Source organism: Hydractinia symbiolongicarpus, chromosome 4 (genome assembly GCF_029227915.1).
Source record: "Hydractinia symbiolongicarpus strain clone_291-10 chromosome 4, HSymV2.1, whole genome shotgun sequence".
NCBI classification, from domain to species: Eukaryota; Metazoa; Cnidaria; class Hydrozoa; order Anthoathecata; family Hydractiniidae; genus Hydractinia; species Hydractinia symbiolongicarpus.
This window is the reverse complement of record NC_079878.1, coordinates 10,563,831-10,580,347: the sequence shown is the minus strand read 5'-3', so window position 1 is coordinate 10,580,347 and position 16,517 is coordinate 10,563,831. Positions and strand designations below refer to the sequence as shown.

Genomic DNA, 16,517 nt, shown 5'->3' with positions numbered 1-16,517 from the left:
CTAACATTGTTTGGTATTTATTGAATCTGTAATATATTTCTTCATGACATAGAATGCAATGACATCTTGAGCTACCATTTTCAGGAGGTTAGGTTTAGTGGCACTCTCTAATTGTTTTTTTCAGGAAAAATCAAAACAATGTCTTTTGTAAAAGCCCTCACTTCCGTTCTCACTTGTCATGTTCACGGTTAAGGAAGAATGTCATATGTCATGGCGCAAACTTAGGTAGATGCAATTAGTTTGCTAAAAGTTAGAAAATTATTAACTGGCATTACGTAATTAACGGATCTTATTATATGCAGTCTTGCTTTTCCGCAAAACATTGAACTTCAGGGAGGATGCAACTTGTTTTGTGTGTGGTTAGAAAACTTGAAGAGCCTCGGGACGAAGGCACATAGGTCACAGTCTTTGTTGTTCTGTTTTTCTATGTTAAAACAGGAAAATTTTAGAAATATTACGCTTCCGTTTGTACATAATAATAATATTCTGCTTTCAGCATTTTGCCATGTGCATATTGGATTTTTTGTGGTACCATAGCCAAGGTATCTTGCAACTGCATTAAAGGTTGATGCAACAAATGTTGCTTTCACTTGCAATACACTTTGCTCTTTCTGTTGATAACGATAGACAACAATCAGAACTTGTTCCCTCTTGCTTAATATTAACGCCGCTAGCGCTTACTTGAAAGCTAACAAGTTTCTTAGCCGACGGTCCCAAATGTAAAAAAAGACAAGAACCCTCGATTGACATTACTCTACAACTAAAAGTTAGATAAATAAAATAAATGAAAAACAAAAACCCTGTGTCTACGTACGAAAAAAATATTATCCGCGCCCCATACGACGTTTCTGTAATTTTTTACCGGCACCCCCGAAAGATTGTGAGAATTTTGAAGTTTGATCCCTCCGCCCCTTGCCTACCAGTGCAGAGTGAGTTTAACCGCAGATAGGGCTAACGGCTGGTTAGGCTTATCCTCGAATATTTACAATATTGTTCCTTAAAAGCGTTGTGAGCGCGAACAGGAAGTTTGAAAACTTTATCAGGTTGTTGTGATGTATGACTTTAAGCCTTCAGTATTATCTAACAACACACACAGGAAGTGAAATTTGGATAGAACATTTTAGAACAATAAAAGGACAAGTTGAACAGCGTATGCAGCTAAAACACGTACAATAGCTATTGTAGCTAGCTATAAATTAAAAAATACACACAAAAAAAAACTAAAACCGTACGAAATTGACAATATCTACACTATTTACGAATCATCCACGATGAAGATTCAACCCTGCATCACGATGGCAACAAATTCTTCAATGTTAACCATGCCATTTTTATCTTCAATTCCACTTGTGAGCAAATCAACTTGGGCTGGAGTAAGCGGCTCGCCTAAAGTGGTCATGACATGTTGTAACTCTCCCGCTGATACCGTGCCATTCTGTTCCTTGTCAAAAACACGAAAGCACTCAATAAAATCGGTTACATTTTTCTTGTGTCGGTCGCTAGCTTTCGCTGATAACGACAGGTACATTGGTAAAAACTCTTCGAAACTGACACGTCGTGAACCAGTAGAATCTAATTCTTTTACGATTTTTTGTACATCTCCCTCTGTAGGGTTTAAACCGAGTCCTCGAAGTGCTTCACCCAAAATTCCTATGTCGATTTTAGAATCGCCAACAGTGTCGTAAAGGCTAAACGATTCCTCCAATAAATCGCGATCGCGTTGAGTCATCGAATCCATTTCTCTGTCAATTTATTTGCGTCCTAAATATAATACGTGTTTAAATGTCTCTTGAAATAAATTAAATTAAAAACGAGAAACTTTATTTATAAACTTTTATCTTGCTCTCCTCTGCTTGTTTTTGAACCGCCAGATGTTTTGAACGCTACTCATAGCCTGCACATTTCAATACAGAAAACTTATAAATAAAACATTTCTTTCACGTATTCGATGGCTGATGTTTTCATCATAATAGGCTCCCATGAGAATTCATAAATGCAATGGTATGGCTTCAATAAACTCGTTGTCAAAGGGATATATTGAAGTAAAAATCGTTTTCATAAAGTATTTAGCATCGTGCTGTTATCTTTGCATTGTAAAAAATAGATTATATCTGATTTCTATACCTTATTTTGTCCTTTTATGTTGTTTTTCAATTCCCGTTATAATTAAATAACTCAAAACGGTGAATCGTGATGCCTTCCAACTTAGTTCCCAGACCCTGTTATGATTTTGGTCTGCGGACGTTAATAAGACTACAGGTGAAAAAATGCTTGTATATGATTTTTTAATAACAGCCGAAGTCCCACTGAGATTAGTTTTGATTAGGTAAAACTAAATAGTTGTTTAAAGTCTCTGCGTCATAAATTAACTGCTCCATGTGTGATTTCGGTATACTTCATTATTTACTTTCAGATTTGTTATTATAACGTCAGCTATTCTAATTAAGTTGAACGAATAGATTAACTACTAATTTTAACTAATCTAAAATATGAGGGTGACTTCAGTAGATAAGTTACAAAAATCACTCAAGTTTCCGTATAGTTACCCTCTCTTGAAAACTAACTCATAAGCTACGATGCCCAGTCCTCTTCCGTATTCTCACACTCCTTTTCTGCTTTTTGACACTTCTCTTTTGCACTTAACACTTCTCTGCATGTGGCTCCAAACTTTCTCTTCGCAACCAAATTTAAAATCTGGTCCGCAATTTTTGCGAGAGGAAAGTTTCGCGGTTTTGCGGCCTTTTTGCAAAAGTTTTTTCCCGCGAAATATTTCAAAATGGTTCAACCGCAAAAGCTTTTTCCTGCGAAATTTTTCTATAAAAATAAATTTGTAATTTTTTAATCCTGTCGCTAGAAATAACGAAATGTCTCAAGAAACAAACGACAAGAAGAAAAAAAAAGAACTTGTAAAAATTGATTAAAAAATGAAGAAAAAAAATGGATATATAAATCAAAGAGTTGTCTTGATTTTTCTCTCTCTCCGCGAAACTTTTTTCCCGGGAAATATCTGAAAATAGGCCACCCGCGAAAGTTTTTTCCCGCGAAATGCAAAAATTTAGCGGTTTTTTCAATCCGCGAAACTTCCTGACATTTACTTTTGTCACTTTTCGCAAGAACTATACTTTGTTAACACGTGCTCTATTTCCCAACAGCTTATTGTAGCAGGTCTTTTAAAATGAACATAAATAAAATAATATCACGAATCAAATCAGATCAGTGGCCGAATTTATATTAATAGACACACAATAAATGACAAAATAAATTAAATGGCTGTCCATAGTCCTCAAAATCATGGTAATGTCCACCAAGCAAATCACATGCTTTTTCTTTATAATGAATGTTAATTTTAGGTTAAAAACAAAAGTTATTTTGTATAGAGCAATAAAAAAATAGAATAATGACCAGCAATTTATTCCTAGAAAAAAAGTGTGTATTGAAAAAAAATGTCTCCAATGCAATACCACATTTTTATCTAAGGTGAATAGTCCACTACACATAAAATTTTTGGAGATTCACTAATTAGTAAGAACACTTGATCTTTTTCTTGTCTGGGGACCGGATGTCATTTACCCCAGGAATTTTCGCCGTCATCTCTTTATATTTTAAAAAGGCAAAAATTCCTGGGGACGAGGGTGGTTATTTATTTAAGAACGTGAGTTATCATAAATCTAGCCTAATCAATATATTTGAAAGAGATGTGTTTTTTTTTCACTTTGGAAGAGAAGTGTTTCGAACAGAAGAGAAGATTGCAGAGAAAAAAAGAGAAGTGTTTTTTTTAAGAAGAAACGTGAGCCAGAGGGTCCATCGTATTAACCATCATGTAATTTAACTTATATAATGTCGAATTCACGCTAAACAGTTGCAAACACCTGTTACTAATATTAGATTAGCCACCGAAGACACGTTCGACTTAGCCAAAAACATAATTTTTTCTTACCAACAGAAAATCAGAATAGTTAAAGGTTAGAAAAATTATGCTGAGTTTCTCAAACGATTTTTTTGCGGCCAGAAAACTGACCGCACTTCCTGATTGGTTAATGCTATTATTCTTTGCTCACTATCAGGAAATCATTTGTTTAGAGCGGAAATGGCCTCGCTCACCCGCATAAATATATTGAATTCTTGAATTGTTTAAGAGGGTAAGACGTGGTCACGCCAATTTTGTGCTGATCGATTGATTGTAATTCGGGGTTCTATGAGGTGGATTTAAATTTTAGGGATTTGCTCTGACATTTGTTTGCGTCTAAGCTTTCGGTTAAAACCTGAATATGATATCCTGGAAGAAAGCTTAGTTAACAAGGCTACGTTGGACTTGCCATGACGTAAAAATTTAACTAAAGTATCTTGGCTAATGTTGATTTTCCGGTTTGCTTATATAGGCATATCTTGAAACTTCTAGTCGCAACCATAAAAAATGCTTCCAGAGAGGTTTTCTTCTGATTAGGCATGCTCCGACAGAACTTGTTCTTATTTTTTAGTATTTTCTACCTATTTGAAAGTGTAAAAAGTTTTATCCTCAAAATGTATTTTTTCAATTTCGTTTTTTTTTTTAAATAAATAAATAAATAATTTAGATAAATTTCGCGGATTTGTCATTTAAATGGCGCATCCAAAATTAAAATTCGCTTAACCATCCTAATTGAAGAAAATAAATAGTTCAAATCTCACAAATTGCCATCAAAACCTGTATTCTTGCAGTTCAGTTATAGCAGTTGAAGACAAAGAAGAACCAAATCGAGATGGAGCCCGAATCACCACATGTTTCCATCTATTGTACAAACCTCCCTGATTATATCAAGATGATATATCCTTGATACTACATATATCAGGGAAAATTTCATTTATCCTCGTACTCCAGAGCTATTTAATTTCATTTTTCTTCAGTTGGTGCTAGAGGATAGAATAAGATTGGTAGTAGCAGCATTCGGGAATGCTTGAAAAAGTATTGGCCGTCAAAGTTTTAAAATCATCAATTAATAGCTAGATAAAATTCGCCTTTCACGCATCCTGGACTGGATGCTTTTTGTTTCATTTAATTATTAGCTACTATCGTTATTTTTATTGCGTCTTTTGGAGTATATAGTTGTCAACAGGGGCGGATTAAGGACTTTCATCTTAGGGAATTTTCTAGGCAAATAAAACATACGCGCACTTTGACTTAAAGTCAAAATCAACGCTTGCACATCCCCAAGGAAGCCAAGTCTGTTTATTCTTATTTACTCACTTTTATTTTTATGCTTTTTTTTTCGTACAAGATTTTTTTCCACAGAAAATTTTCATTTTCGTTTAGTTCCGTATAAAACTTTCCGTTGCGCAACTAAATGTGCCTATGGACGATAAATGAAAAGAAGGAGGACAATGGGAACCCGAACACCGCAAAATTAGTGTTACCTAGGCTAAACATAGGCCATGGTAATTGCCATCGTTTCATTTTCAACCAATCCAATGAAACAAAAGTGAAACTAATTCAACCTAGACTTGTCAGGTTAAAGTTTTTTGTTGTAGCGAGTAGCCAACAGAACTCACAAATCTTGGATTATAAGAATTTTTCTTAACTTACAATTTTGTGAAATATTCATATTATAAGATTGGGTATTTGTAAGTTATCCCCACTCCCCCAATAAATTTTTAGCCCAACCACGATCCCAGGACACGTTGTCTCTTTTTGGATATCAGACGAAGTCAGACCTATCAATAAGCGCAACGCTGATGAGAGACAAAAAGTCCTGGGAACGAGATTGGTTCTAACCCTAAGGAAGGGAGAATCCGAGTATCTAAGTGAATTTAGGCGACTTTTTGAATAAAATTTATGTTAACGGATTTGTCTGCTTTATAAATGCTAATAATGCACGTCTTTTTTTTTTATAAAAAACACAGTTATTAACATAAGGCTGTGATTATAGGTAGTCACTACTAAATCGCAAATAGATTGTCAGAGATCTTGCTGAAATGAATTTTAAGAGTAAAGAGGTCTGACTCCACAAATGTTCAGAAAATCTCCCTTAAGGTAAGAAACATCCTGGCTGAGCCAAGAAACTCTGTTATCTTAATTGAAGGAGTACTCAGAGTGCTATTGTGTAGTAAATTTTTAAACTCTTTTAGAAAATATATTTATTATTTAATTTATTTGCTTGTGTTTTATGCAATTGTCATAGAAATGATAAAACTTCATGGCGAAAATCTTGAAGTGCCTGGGCGTCGTGATTTATTTTAATAATTTTCGTCTCTATAGGCCGTCCGACACCAAAAGGAAAGACCTATCCCCCAGACACAAATCCCTATCCCCCAGCTAAATAACTAATAAAAAATGTGTGCAGATAACTAAACACTGTCAACGATTTGGTTTTGACAGTTAAGAGAGCAATAAATGTTCATCTAGGAGACGCCATTTTGATTGGGGTTACCTTAGAAAAAATTTTTACCCTGCTTTAAATTTTTAAGGAACGATGTATGAAGAAGTACTATATAGATCACACCTGTTCATATAAAAAATCTATTTTATTTTCATAATGACCAAGCTGTTCTTGAAGATGAGAGACTAGATCTTCACTAAAGGTAAAAAACTTTTTTTAAAAGATATGAAACAAAAACAAATAAACTTGCGCAGTGTGTGTATTAAAATAAAGTCTTAAGCATTGAACACATACTACAATGGAAAACAAATATGATAGCAAAATGGATTTCTTGTGTATATAGATTGTGTATATTCTGTTAATTGGTTATATTAATATTCATAAGATGCAAACTACAAGTTACCTAATATGACTTGTAATAAGTATCTACCACTACAATTTTAGAATACACACAGTTCATAGCACATGTCATAATCTTTTGAGCAGAGCGAATGGTTTGGAATACCGCAATCCATATGAGCTTTAAAATTCTGCATTGGATTTTTCTTTGTTTTATAGGGTTCTCTTTGCATGAACGGATTTGTCCCAAGTTTCCTATAGCTATGTTTGAAAAAATATTTTCCTATTCTAATAAGACAGCTTCGATCCATTTTCTCTCTTTATGGCATCCACCATGTAGTTGACTTGTTTTGTAGGATCTTTATTGTCGTTATTTCTCACAAAATTCCAACTATCTTGTAACGGCGTCTAATGCAGATGGCGCTATTCTGATTTCTTGAATGCTAATATTTAAAAATTCATATTCGTATCCTCTATACCTACAGGACTTACCATCTTCTACGCCACGTGTGTGATGTCCGTTAAATAATATATCATTTGCTGTTTTGGTCACCTTGGTGATAATCCCTTCATGGTAACGGATACCCCCATCATTGTTGCCAACGGTTGCACCATAAGAACCTTGCGGAAAGAATATAATTGAGTCAACTCCCACGTCATCTGGATCTGGTACAACATCTAGTGCCACCTAAAATTGAAAAAAGGTATTATAAAAATTATATTAAAAATATGTTGCACAACCTTGTCCCCAGGGCATCTTGAATGTATTTTGACATCGGCGCTGTCCTAATAAAGAAAAAAGAGCAGGCGATGGAAATGATCTCGATTAAACTTTTACCATTATGCTCTTAGGCTCCAAATAAGCAATAAAGGGCTTTAGGAATAAGGTTGTTAAAAAATCCAAAATTGATGTATCAACAGGGGTTAATTTTGCTGATGTTATCCTAGGTTTATCTTTGCGATTTTGGGCAGTATATACACAAAGGTTTCTCTTTGTGACCCAACATGCAAAAATAAATACTGCGAAGTATGAACAGAAGCTTTATTCCTTGCAAATGCTTCTCCAGAAAACTGCAACTTTGCAAAAAAATAAGATCAGCTTTGACATCAGATTCGCAAAGATAAATATCTTTGGGATCTGAGAAGGAGTTTGACAAAAGAAATAAGCAACCTTGACCACACGGTTTTTTTATTTTTTTTATAACGGGACGAAAGGAGAAAAAAGGCCTGTGGTCGAAGTTGGGAGATAATATCTTAGCTTACTTGATTATACATTTGTACTCTTCCTGAAGGATCTCCATCATCCCAGTTGACAGTGTACTCCATCGTGGAGATATTATAACCGATCACAGTAGCAGTGTAATAGCAATAATTAACGTGATGGCATATAACATGATCACCCATTGTCGGAGCGCGAGAAAGCTTTTGTTTTCTTGGACTTGTTTTGACATTTAAATTCTTCTTTATTGCTTTGATTATTTCTTTTAATTTTATCCTGAAGCTTGTTTCATTATCCTCATTTTGCAAGTTTATGATTTTCACATCGTTCGATTCCAGAAGCATTCCAACTGCTGTTTCTTTCCACATACTTCCTTTCCCAACAACAACTGGAATAACTCTTTTGCCAAGATATTTCAAAGAAAATTGCAATTCCATCCTACAATTCGCGCTTTTCGCGTATTCGTCACTAATAAACGGCACGAAAACTTTAGCCTCTCTTAAGGCTTTTGTCAGTTGTTCAAATAGACCTGCATTTTTGTCCGCTGATTTTAAGCGTTCAATATCAAGCCACGTGACTATACCTTCTTCATTTAGATGAGATGATATCAACCTCGGATCTGAAAATTCTGTACCTGAGAATGTATTTATTTGTTTGTTTTGCTGGGCTAGGTACGAATTTGACCAGCAGTATGATATAAAAACGTCACCTATGCAAAAATATAAAACAAATTAATAAAAATTAGCAACCTCGATCCTAGGGTTTCTTTTTTTTCTCTTTTTAATATAAGGGACGTCAAGAAAATTTTTTTTATTTAAAAGCCTGATTATATGAGGCGAGTTGGCTAGGTGTTGACCCGGTTGGCGGGCCAGCCCGTTTGAAAAACCCGGGTCAAGCCTACACTGCTGCCGGGTTAAAAAAAAAATGTGCGTATTTTTTTGAAGATGGCGGATGCAAGATGTAAACAAACAAGGGAAGTTACCATTAAGTATTTGGGCCGCCAATAGTTTGTTATTCCAAATCCAAGGTGTTCTGTATTTGTCATTGACATATTTTTTAACAAGACGAACTTTTAAAACGTTTACAGCACAAACAAGAAAATCCGCGTAAGCTGCTCCACAAGTTCTGAAGTCCACTTAAGCTTCTTGTCTGCTGCTTCGCTCGCCATTATCGTGCTTTTTCTGTTTTAAATCACAATGCGCATGCTCTTCTTTTTAACCCGGCCCTGGCTCGGCAAAGTGATATTATATGAACCAAGTCAACGCGCCTAATCAACCCGTTCCGGGTTAAAAAAACGAGCCAGTCCGCCTAGGCAGGTTGACTCACCTCATATAATTTCAAATCTTTTTTAGTAGCAATCTGCCATTATGCGGAGCTGTTTAATTTTATCATGCTTAGCACGCGGCGATTCAACACCGAGCCAACTCGCCTTATATAATCAGGCTTTAAGGTCTATTCCGTCTCGCCTTCCCGTTATAAAAACGAGACAAAGATCCCGGAAGTCGAGGTTGAAAAATTAGACATATCAGAAATATTGAAGGCCTCGAATTTGCAAAAATACGAATCTGCAAATATATTTCTGGCGTGCTCGCAAAAAATAAATCCCTCAAAGCGTAAAACATTTTTCACTAAATCACAAAATATGTCCAGCAAGGTACACTTATATACACAAATTAAGCCACTTCCGCGCATATACCTTTATCTTGTATATATCAAGCAAATAATAGCATCCTCGTCTACAGGCTTTGTTGCCTGATGTTAAAGCCGCCAGCGCTTACCTTGCCGCCGGTCTGAATACTAAAAGAGGCAAGAACCCCTGGGGAAGATAATAGCAGATAAATTTATATAATCAATTCATTTCACTCTAGAAGCGAATTTCCATAAAAGCAAGACGCAACAAAATTCAGCAAATGCACATGCGCAGTTATATTATTGCGCAATGTTTGCATTTCCGGCTTTTACCAGCGAGTTAAAATTTGTTGGCGGAATACTAATGGAGAATTACGTCATTTTTTAAAATTAACTAAACAATTCGCCGTTTCGATATTAAAAAGAACCCTATGTGATTTCATATATAAACTTCAGCTAATCATTATGTTATGAAGTACATACCCGGGGGCAGATTTGAATGCTTTTCGTCTTCGTCAACAGTCGAATCAATATTTTTCGATATATGCTGTGACAGTGACTTTAGCATTTCCTCAAATTTTAGCTTTTGAACACTCTTGTCCTTAAAATGTATGTACAGTTCTCCTGCCAACAACATACCTAAAGAATAATCATAGTTATAAAAAGTATAATCTGTTATACTAATACACGTTCCCTGTCTGAAATGACTGATAAATCACAACCTCGTCTCCAGAGCTGCTTTGTTGCTTTCTAGTATGCATTCTGGCGCAAAATAGTCCCTGGGGACGAGATTGTGCTAAAACGCCACTCTTTGCTAAAACTGCACGAAGTAGTCCTATACATAGTCATATATATACAGCGGGTGAATGAATACCTCAACATCGAACCCAGTTGTTGTGAATACCCGCTGTTTTTTTACAGGATAAACACTAGTAGTAAGAATTGAAATGTTGATAGGTTACAAAAAAGAATGGATTAAAAACATGGTTCCAATTTATCATCATTTAAACACAATTCTTCGGTACCAGTTTAAAAACAGCAAGGAGCATTAAAGTTAAACTAGTTCTTAATCTGTGGTAAACCCACGATTCCGTCTGCAAGCAGCAATAAATTACTCAGCAGTGGTTTTATTTTGAACAGATTGAATACCGCGGAGAGGAGGTTTGTAGGAATGTAAAAACTTTATATAAAGAAGTTTTATAATAACAATGAAAAAAGTTGTTTCATTGACAACTTGGTTTCTGCAGCCATTATGGATTTCTTTGTTTATTTTGTAAGCAATTGGAGAAGTGAGACACTAAACTTGTATGGCATTTAAAAAAAACCCAAATAAGCTTTTCATTACTAAAAGCTCAGTTCTTTCTTAAGACCATAAACAATTCACATAAGCAGTAAAAAAACAGTGCACGTATTATTAACAAAAAACTGACTCTCTACCTACTACGGTCATCATCCATTCCATTCCGTCGCCGAAAACTAAAGGCACAACCGGTTTTTTCAACGTTGATTTAGCATATTGAAACTCCATTCGACAATCATCGTTTAAAGCGTACTCGTCTGTAATGCACGCTACAAAAACCTTAGAATTTTTCATTTTCTGCAGTTTTACTTTCAACTCCTCATTTTTATTATCCTTAGAACCATTCACTACATTCAACCCTTTTACTTTCAAATCAGCAACAATATCAGCCGGATCGCAAATATTGCTATCAACCTTCGTAAATCCGCCGTCGCTACCAGAAAATGAAAAATAGATATCAATATCTTCAGTTTTAGTAGCATCACTCGTGTCTTCTATTATATCAAAAACATTTGGACCCACTCGGAAATCCTCTAGTTGGTATCTTGTAAAATGTTTTGAAAATCCTTTATGCGTCACCCATTTTCCATCTTCGGTACCTTTCGTATGTACGCCATCATAGTACGTTGTGTTGTCTCGTTTGTATATGTTGGTTATCTTTCCCTGGTGCCATCTCTTACCGCCGGTTAATTGAGTGCCGCTCGCTTGGTATTGTCCTTGTGGGAACAGAATGATACTTCCAATGCCCACATTTTTTACATCTGGGACTTTATCAACGGCTACGTTATAATAGTCTACAATGCGACCTACGAAAGAAAATTTAATAATATGATGTAACAACTGCGGAAGCATACTGTATCAGGGGTTGAAATGGGGTGACTTTTCATCATACTTACTTAGCTTCTGGATTAAAATATGATATAAATATTTTCGTGTAAAACCACGGTTGTTGTCATAGTAACTTATGATGACGTCATTCTAGACATTCTGGATAATGTTACCCAATTTTATTTTAACTTTTCTCCATCGCTTTTGGAAACAAGGTTTTTTTAAGCCCCCGCCCCCGGCTTTTTAGAGCCCCACAAATCCCGGCCTGAAAAGGCCTCGATATTAAAAAAGCAAGAATCTCTGGGTGCGAGGTTGTGCACCATTACGATTAGAAAGTAACAGGAATCCGATTTTTATTTTGCACAGACAGTTTTAAGAAAAAAGATGAGTCCAAGCGCCTAATAGACATTATCCTTGGACGTACGTGTGATTATTTAAATCGACCCCCTCTTCTTATGTTTTTACTTAACGAAAAAAATACACAAAGATTTACACACACCTGTGGTATCTCCATCATCCCAGTCAATCTCATATTTCAATTCACTTGGAATGCATCTGACTATTGTAGCGTGAAAATATTGCCACTTCGACCGAGACCACATAGCAAGAATTTTGTCGCCGACTTTTAAGTTTTTATTAAGTTTCGGTGCCGACATGTTGTTGTTGTTGTTGTTGTTGTTATTGTTGTTGTTAGCAATTTCGCAAACAGAATGTAATGCAAGCTCATGGCTAGTTTGCAAATGTTCCAAAAACGTTTCACCATCATTAAAACTAACATCGTTGCATTTAGGGCACATTATTGATGCTTCATTATAAGAACCATTAACTACGTCGACGACATCCGTATTTATATCTCCGTCTTCATAAGAATCGTCAATACCGATGTGTAATTTTTGGAAATGGTTCGACAGCGCATCCATTGACGAGAATCCTTTGAGTCCACAAGTGCTACATATTATAGTATGTTCTTTTTCGACGTGATTTAACAAACTTTCTCCGTCTTTTGATTCAAATTTTTCACACTTCGGACATTTCACCCGACTTGCTCCACATCCCATTTTTACTATATGTGCTTTGCTAATAAATTTGTGGAAGAGACACTTTGCGCAACCACTGGTTGAATTTAGAAGTGTTTGCTTAAGGTTTTATTAACTATACACTTAAACAATGAACGCGGCTTTATCGTTGGTAGCCACAATATCTCTAGAACTGAAACTTTTGGCAACTTTTCTCTACCTTACCTACTTTCACATAACAGATAACAAACATGTTGTTTTGCCACAGCGCTACCATTTTACTAACATTTATTTCCCCCATGGCAACTTCTACTTTACTTTCATTACGTTTTAATTGCTCCAAGAGAAATTAATGTTTACATTCATAAAAAAGATCTGTTATTATCTGCTACCATTTTTAAAGTTGAAAATGGTTGCTATAGATACCCTACTAACGAATTAATTATAAAAGAATGAATTGTTAATTCACAGAATATAAACTTTGTTATTTAGATGACGAATTAGACGTTTATTTACTTCGCAATAAATTTAAAAGGTCTGAAACTCGAGTATTTAGTTCTTGAATCATTGAGTTAATTGATACACACTTTTATAAGCATATCAATATTATAACCAAACTGATCAATATTCTTATTTCAGTATTGTTCTTAGCAATAGGCTTATTGTTTTTAAACTGAAATCCCAGCCTGATATTCTTATAAAGCATATTCTTATCAGAGAAAAAGCTTATACTTAGATTGCATGTCGGTGTTTCGGCCTTGCGGTGACGGGAATTGGGGGTATTTCAGACCCTAAATGTAAACGTTCATTTGTCAAATTTTGAAAATTCCTAGTTTTTGTCTCAATAAAAATCCATTAAAAACTTTCAAACCCTTTTAAAATTACCGGATTGTGAGATAGGCACGATAAGCCCGGGAAGATAATATTGTCTTATTAAGATAATATTTTTCTCATTAAATTATAAACTGCAGAATAGAGTTTATAAGTTTCAACATCTGCTAAACGCTACTCTTAAAACCAGGAAAAGAACTAACCCCATACTTAGAGCCTTGTCGCTCCTGAGCCGTTATTACGGAGCGATCAAATTAATCAAAAAGAAAAAAATACCTTGGGGACGAGGTTGGAAAAGAACAAAAATAATACCAGACTGCTGCCAACAATTGACTATACTCTCTCCCCCACTATACACGCTTCTACAACATACTACCTACTTTCCTATAGGTGACTAATCTTAGGGAAATATGACAAATAAAGTTTAGGGGAGGCTAGATTACTAAAATTTTTGCATACATTAAATCACTCTATACGTTTTTTACTGATGATGGATGTGCTCATTTATAAAGCTTTTTCAACCTGTGTTCTTTGTGTTCTTTCCAAAGATAGGGAAATATAAATGTCAGATTAAGGATTAAAAGAAATTCATATGTTAAAGTTACTAACATAACAGTAAAATAGAAGAAAGAATGTTACATATTAATTTTAGACTCTCATTATTTTTTTTAATAATCTACCAGAGAATGCAGTACGTTCTTAATAAGGTTCTTTTTTCTTTGGAAAAATCCAAGTTTCATAGGTCTTATAAATTAGGTTTCGATACAGAAAATTTGCAAATGATAATCCAGTTTTAAGGCAGAAAATGGAAAAGAAGTGTTTAATACAAGCCTGTAAATTTTTCGTGAAAAAAACGGAACATTTGAGCACTTTTGTCATTGCTTTGATATAATGAATTCTTTAAATCACCTTTGCAAAACATATATACTCCTATCGATGCTATTTTTGCCGTATATATTCAATATTTCTTATGCCAAAGTCGCATTTTGTAGATTTTAGGACGGTTGCTCGAATAGTTTGCCATTCTTCTACTGAGAGCTATTTGCGATAAATGGAGATGAAGTTTTTGCGTTGAAAACACAAAAATAGTAGTGTTTTTCACTTCTTTAAAAGTTGTATACCCAGCACAACTTTGATACCAGGTCTCTTTGTCTCTTTTATAACGGGGCGGTGAGACCCGTTATAAAAACAGACAAAGAGCCCTGGGATCGAGGTTGCACCAAGCACACTGTAGACAGTGTGAAGGAATTTCAAATAATTTTTTTACGTTATACATGATTAACTCTCTGTTAATTATTTTTGTTTTTGCGATTAACTTAGAACTTTTAATGTGAATCCCAGAAGCAAACATCCTGAGGAACGAGATTGGTCTGCGATTTTATTGCTATCTTTCTTTGCTCTGGAATTCCTAATAAATTTAACTAACACGTGCAAATGTAATGTGTTCTAAAAGAATTGTGGGTGTAACGTTGTCCTTTAGCGCAAATACCCATAAGTGTTTATGACTCCTTTAACGATATTAATACTTTTAAATTGCACACATCCAATCTAGGTGAATCGCATAAACCTATTAGTATCTATAAGCAATGCGTTTTATTTACGCCATATAAATAGACTAGAAATGTTTTTTGGGGTCCTGGGTCCTGTATTTATAAAAAATTAAAACAATAATGGCGACAGAAGTAGCACAATTTAACCTATCCTCCTCTCTTCCTCAAAGTTTTATTTTTTTATCTGCTTTATGTTTCCTAATGTTTAGCCACAGTCTATATTTTGAATTTTGGAACAAATAGCTTCACTCCCTGTCATCTGAAGATGTTGTGTATAGCTAGCTAGCTAGCTAGCTAGCTAGCTATAAGCTAATTATTAGATTACTTGTTGCCAGCAATGTTTACAAAAGTTTATGGAACTTTGCAGGTTTTTGTGGCTATCTGGTGCGCAGTAGTAGTGATTTATATTTAATGTTGTTAACCTTACTAATTTTGAGGAAAATACCCGTCAATTTTTTCTGGAAGGGATCATAAGCAGTTTTGAGTTAGGCTCAACTTACAAACAATCCTGTGTTCTAGGGATTTTTTGTTCTGTCATATTTGTTTACTACAATTAAGTGATGCTTGTGCTATAATATACCAGCTCAAACCAAGCTTATTCGTCATTTTCCGGGTTGACAAATAGTACATGATACTTTTAAACCAATTACAGGTTGGTATTTTTCATGGTAGCCATTATAATTTGAGGGAATGCACAATTCACCCCTGGTTGCCTCTTCATTTAAAAGGGGATGTTTTCTTTTATCCAATCTAACTCTAAACCTGACATTGTGGAGGTTTCAGAGAGTTTTTATATACCTGTTTAGCTTTAGTTTAATTTAGGTACTTGTAGTTCTTGTTTAAATCCAAGCTTCTTTTGTGAGAGTTCGATCATGAAATGTCCCTGTTTTTTTCTCAATGGAAAGACATTCCGACCCAGAGAATGAGTATATATGTTCTGGTATTTGGAATGCACAGCCAGCATTGATTACAATAAATAATTGGCCTAACAAAACAATAATTGGCAAACAAAACAATGAATTCTGTGTGACATAATGTTTGTCAAGCTAAATGTTTTTGTTAATTATTTCAAATACATGTCAACCAAAGTGAATGCTAGTTTCAGCCAATCTGACTGCAGAACAACTGATTAGGCTAAGGTTAAATCTGCATAGATACTTTATAGCTGATTCAAACTATACAACAAACTACCTCTAATCAAGAAACATGGTTCGGTGCATCTGATGCCTGGACCACAGGATCTTTCGTTTGTAGGTTGAGCCTATAACTGTTTATGCTATTCTCTTGGATCAAGGTTAACATCATCAAATTTTTAAAGAGAGAAAGAACTTTTGAGGAATTTGAGTGGCATATTTGGATTTATCAGCAACAATTATATATGACGGGAAACATGGAATTCCATATAATTATTAGAAGAGAATTTTGGCAGATGTCGCAAATATATTGTGTTGG

At 34.9% G+C, this 16,517-nt stretch overlaps 2 protein-coding genes across 2 annotated transcripts; both read right to left on the bottom strand.

Moving 5' to 3' along the window:
* Positions 1-1,135: 1,135 nt before the first annotated feature.
* On the bottom strand, positions 1,136-2,023 carry LOC130641196 (myosin-2 essential light chain-like). Its single transcript, XM_057447892.1, has one exon. The coding sequence runs from the start codon at positions 1,736-1,738 to the stop codon at positions 1,280-1,282; it is 459 nt and encodes a 152-aa protein (XP_057303875.1). The 5' UTR covers positions 1,739-2,023; the 3' UTR covers positions 1,136-1,279.
* A 4,522-nt stretch (positions 2,024-6,545) lies between these two features.
* LOC130641194 (uncharacterized) lies at positions 6,546-13,065 on the bottom strand. The gene is made up of 5 exons (XM_057447887.1): positions 12,168-13,065; positions 10,978-11,646; positions 10,024-10,179; positions 7,956-8,620; positions 6,546-7,380 (listed from the first exon to the last, which is right to left on the bottom strand). Exons 1-5 carry the CDS (start codon positions 12,724-12,726, stop codon positions 7,084-7,086), a joined length of 2,346 nt encoding a protein of 781 aa, XP_057303870.1. The 5' UTR covers positions 12,727-13,065; the 3' UTR covers positions 6,546-7,083.
* Positions 13,066-16,517: the final 3,452 nt, after the last annotated feature.

What these genes read in the sequence shown, in the direction of transcription:
- LOC130641196 (XM_057447892.1), bottom strand. Translation starts at nt 1,738, where the DNA reads ATGGATTCGATGACTCAACGCGATCGCGATTTATTGGAGGAATCGTTT.
- LOC130641194 (XM_057447887.1), bottom strand. Translation starts at nt 12,726, where the DNA reads ATGGGATGTGGAGCAAGTCGGGTGAAATGTCCGAAGTGTGAAAAATTT. An exon ending in GGATGATGGAGATACCACAG is followed by an intron (nt 11,647 to 12,167) that starts GTGTGTGTAAAT and finishes TTTCTTTCGTAG; the next exon opens with GTCGCATTGTAGACTATTAT. An exon ending in GAGTACAAATGTATAATCAA is followed by an intron (nt 7,381 to 7,955) that starts GTAAGCTAAGAT and finishes TTTCAATTTTAG; the next exon opens with GTGGCACTAGATGTTGTACC.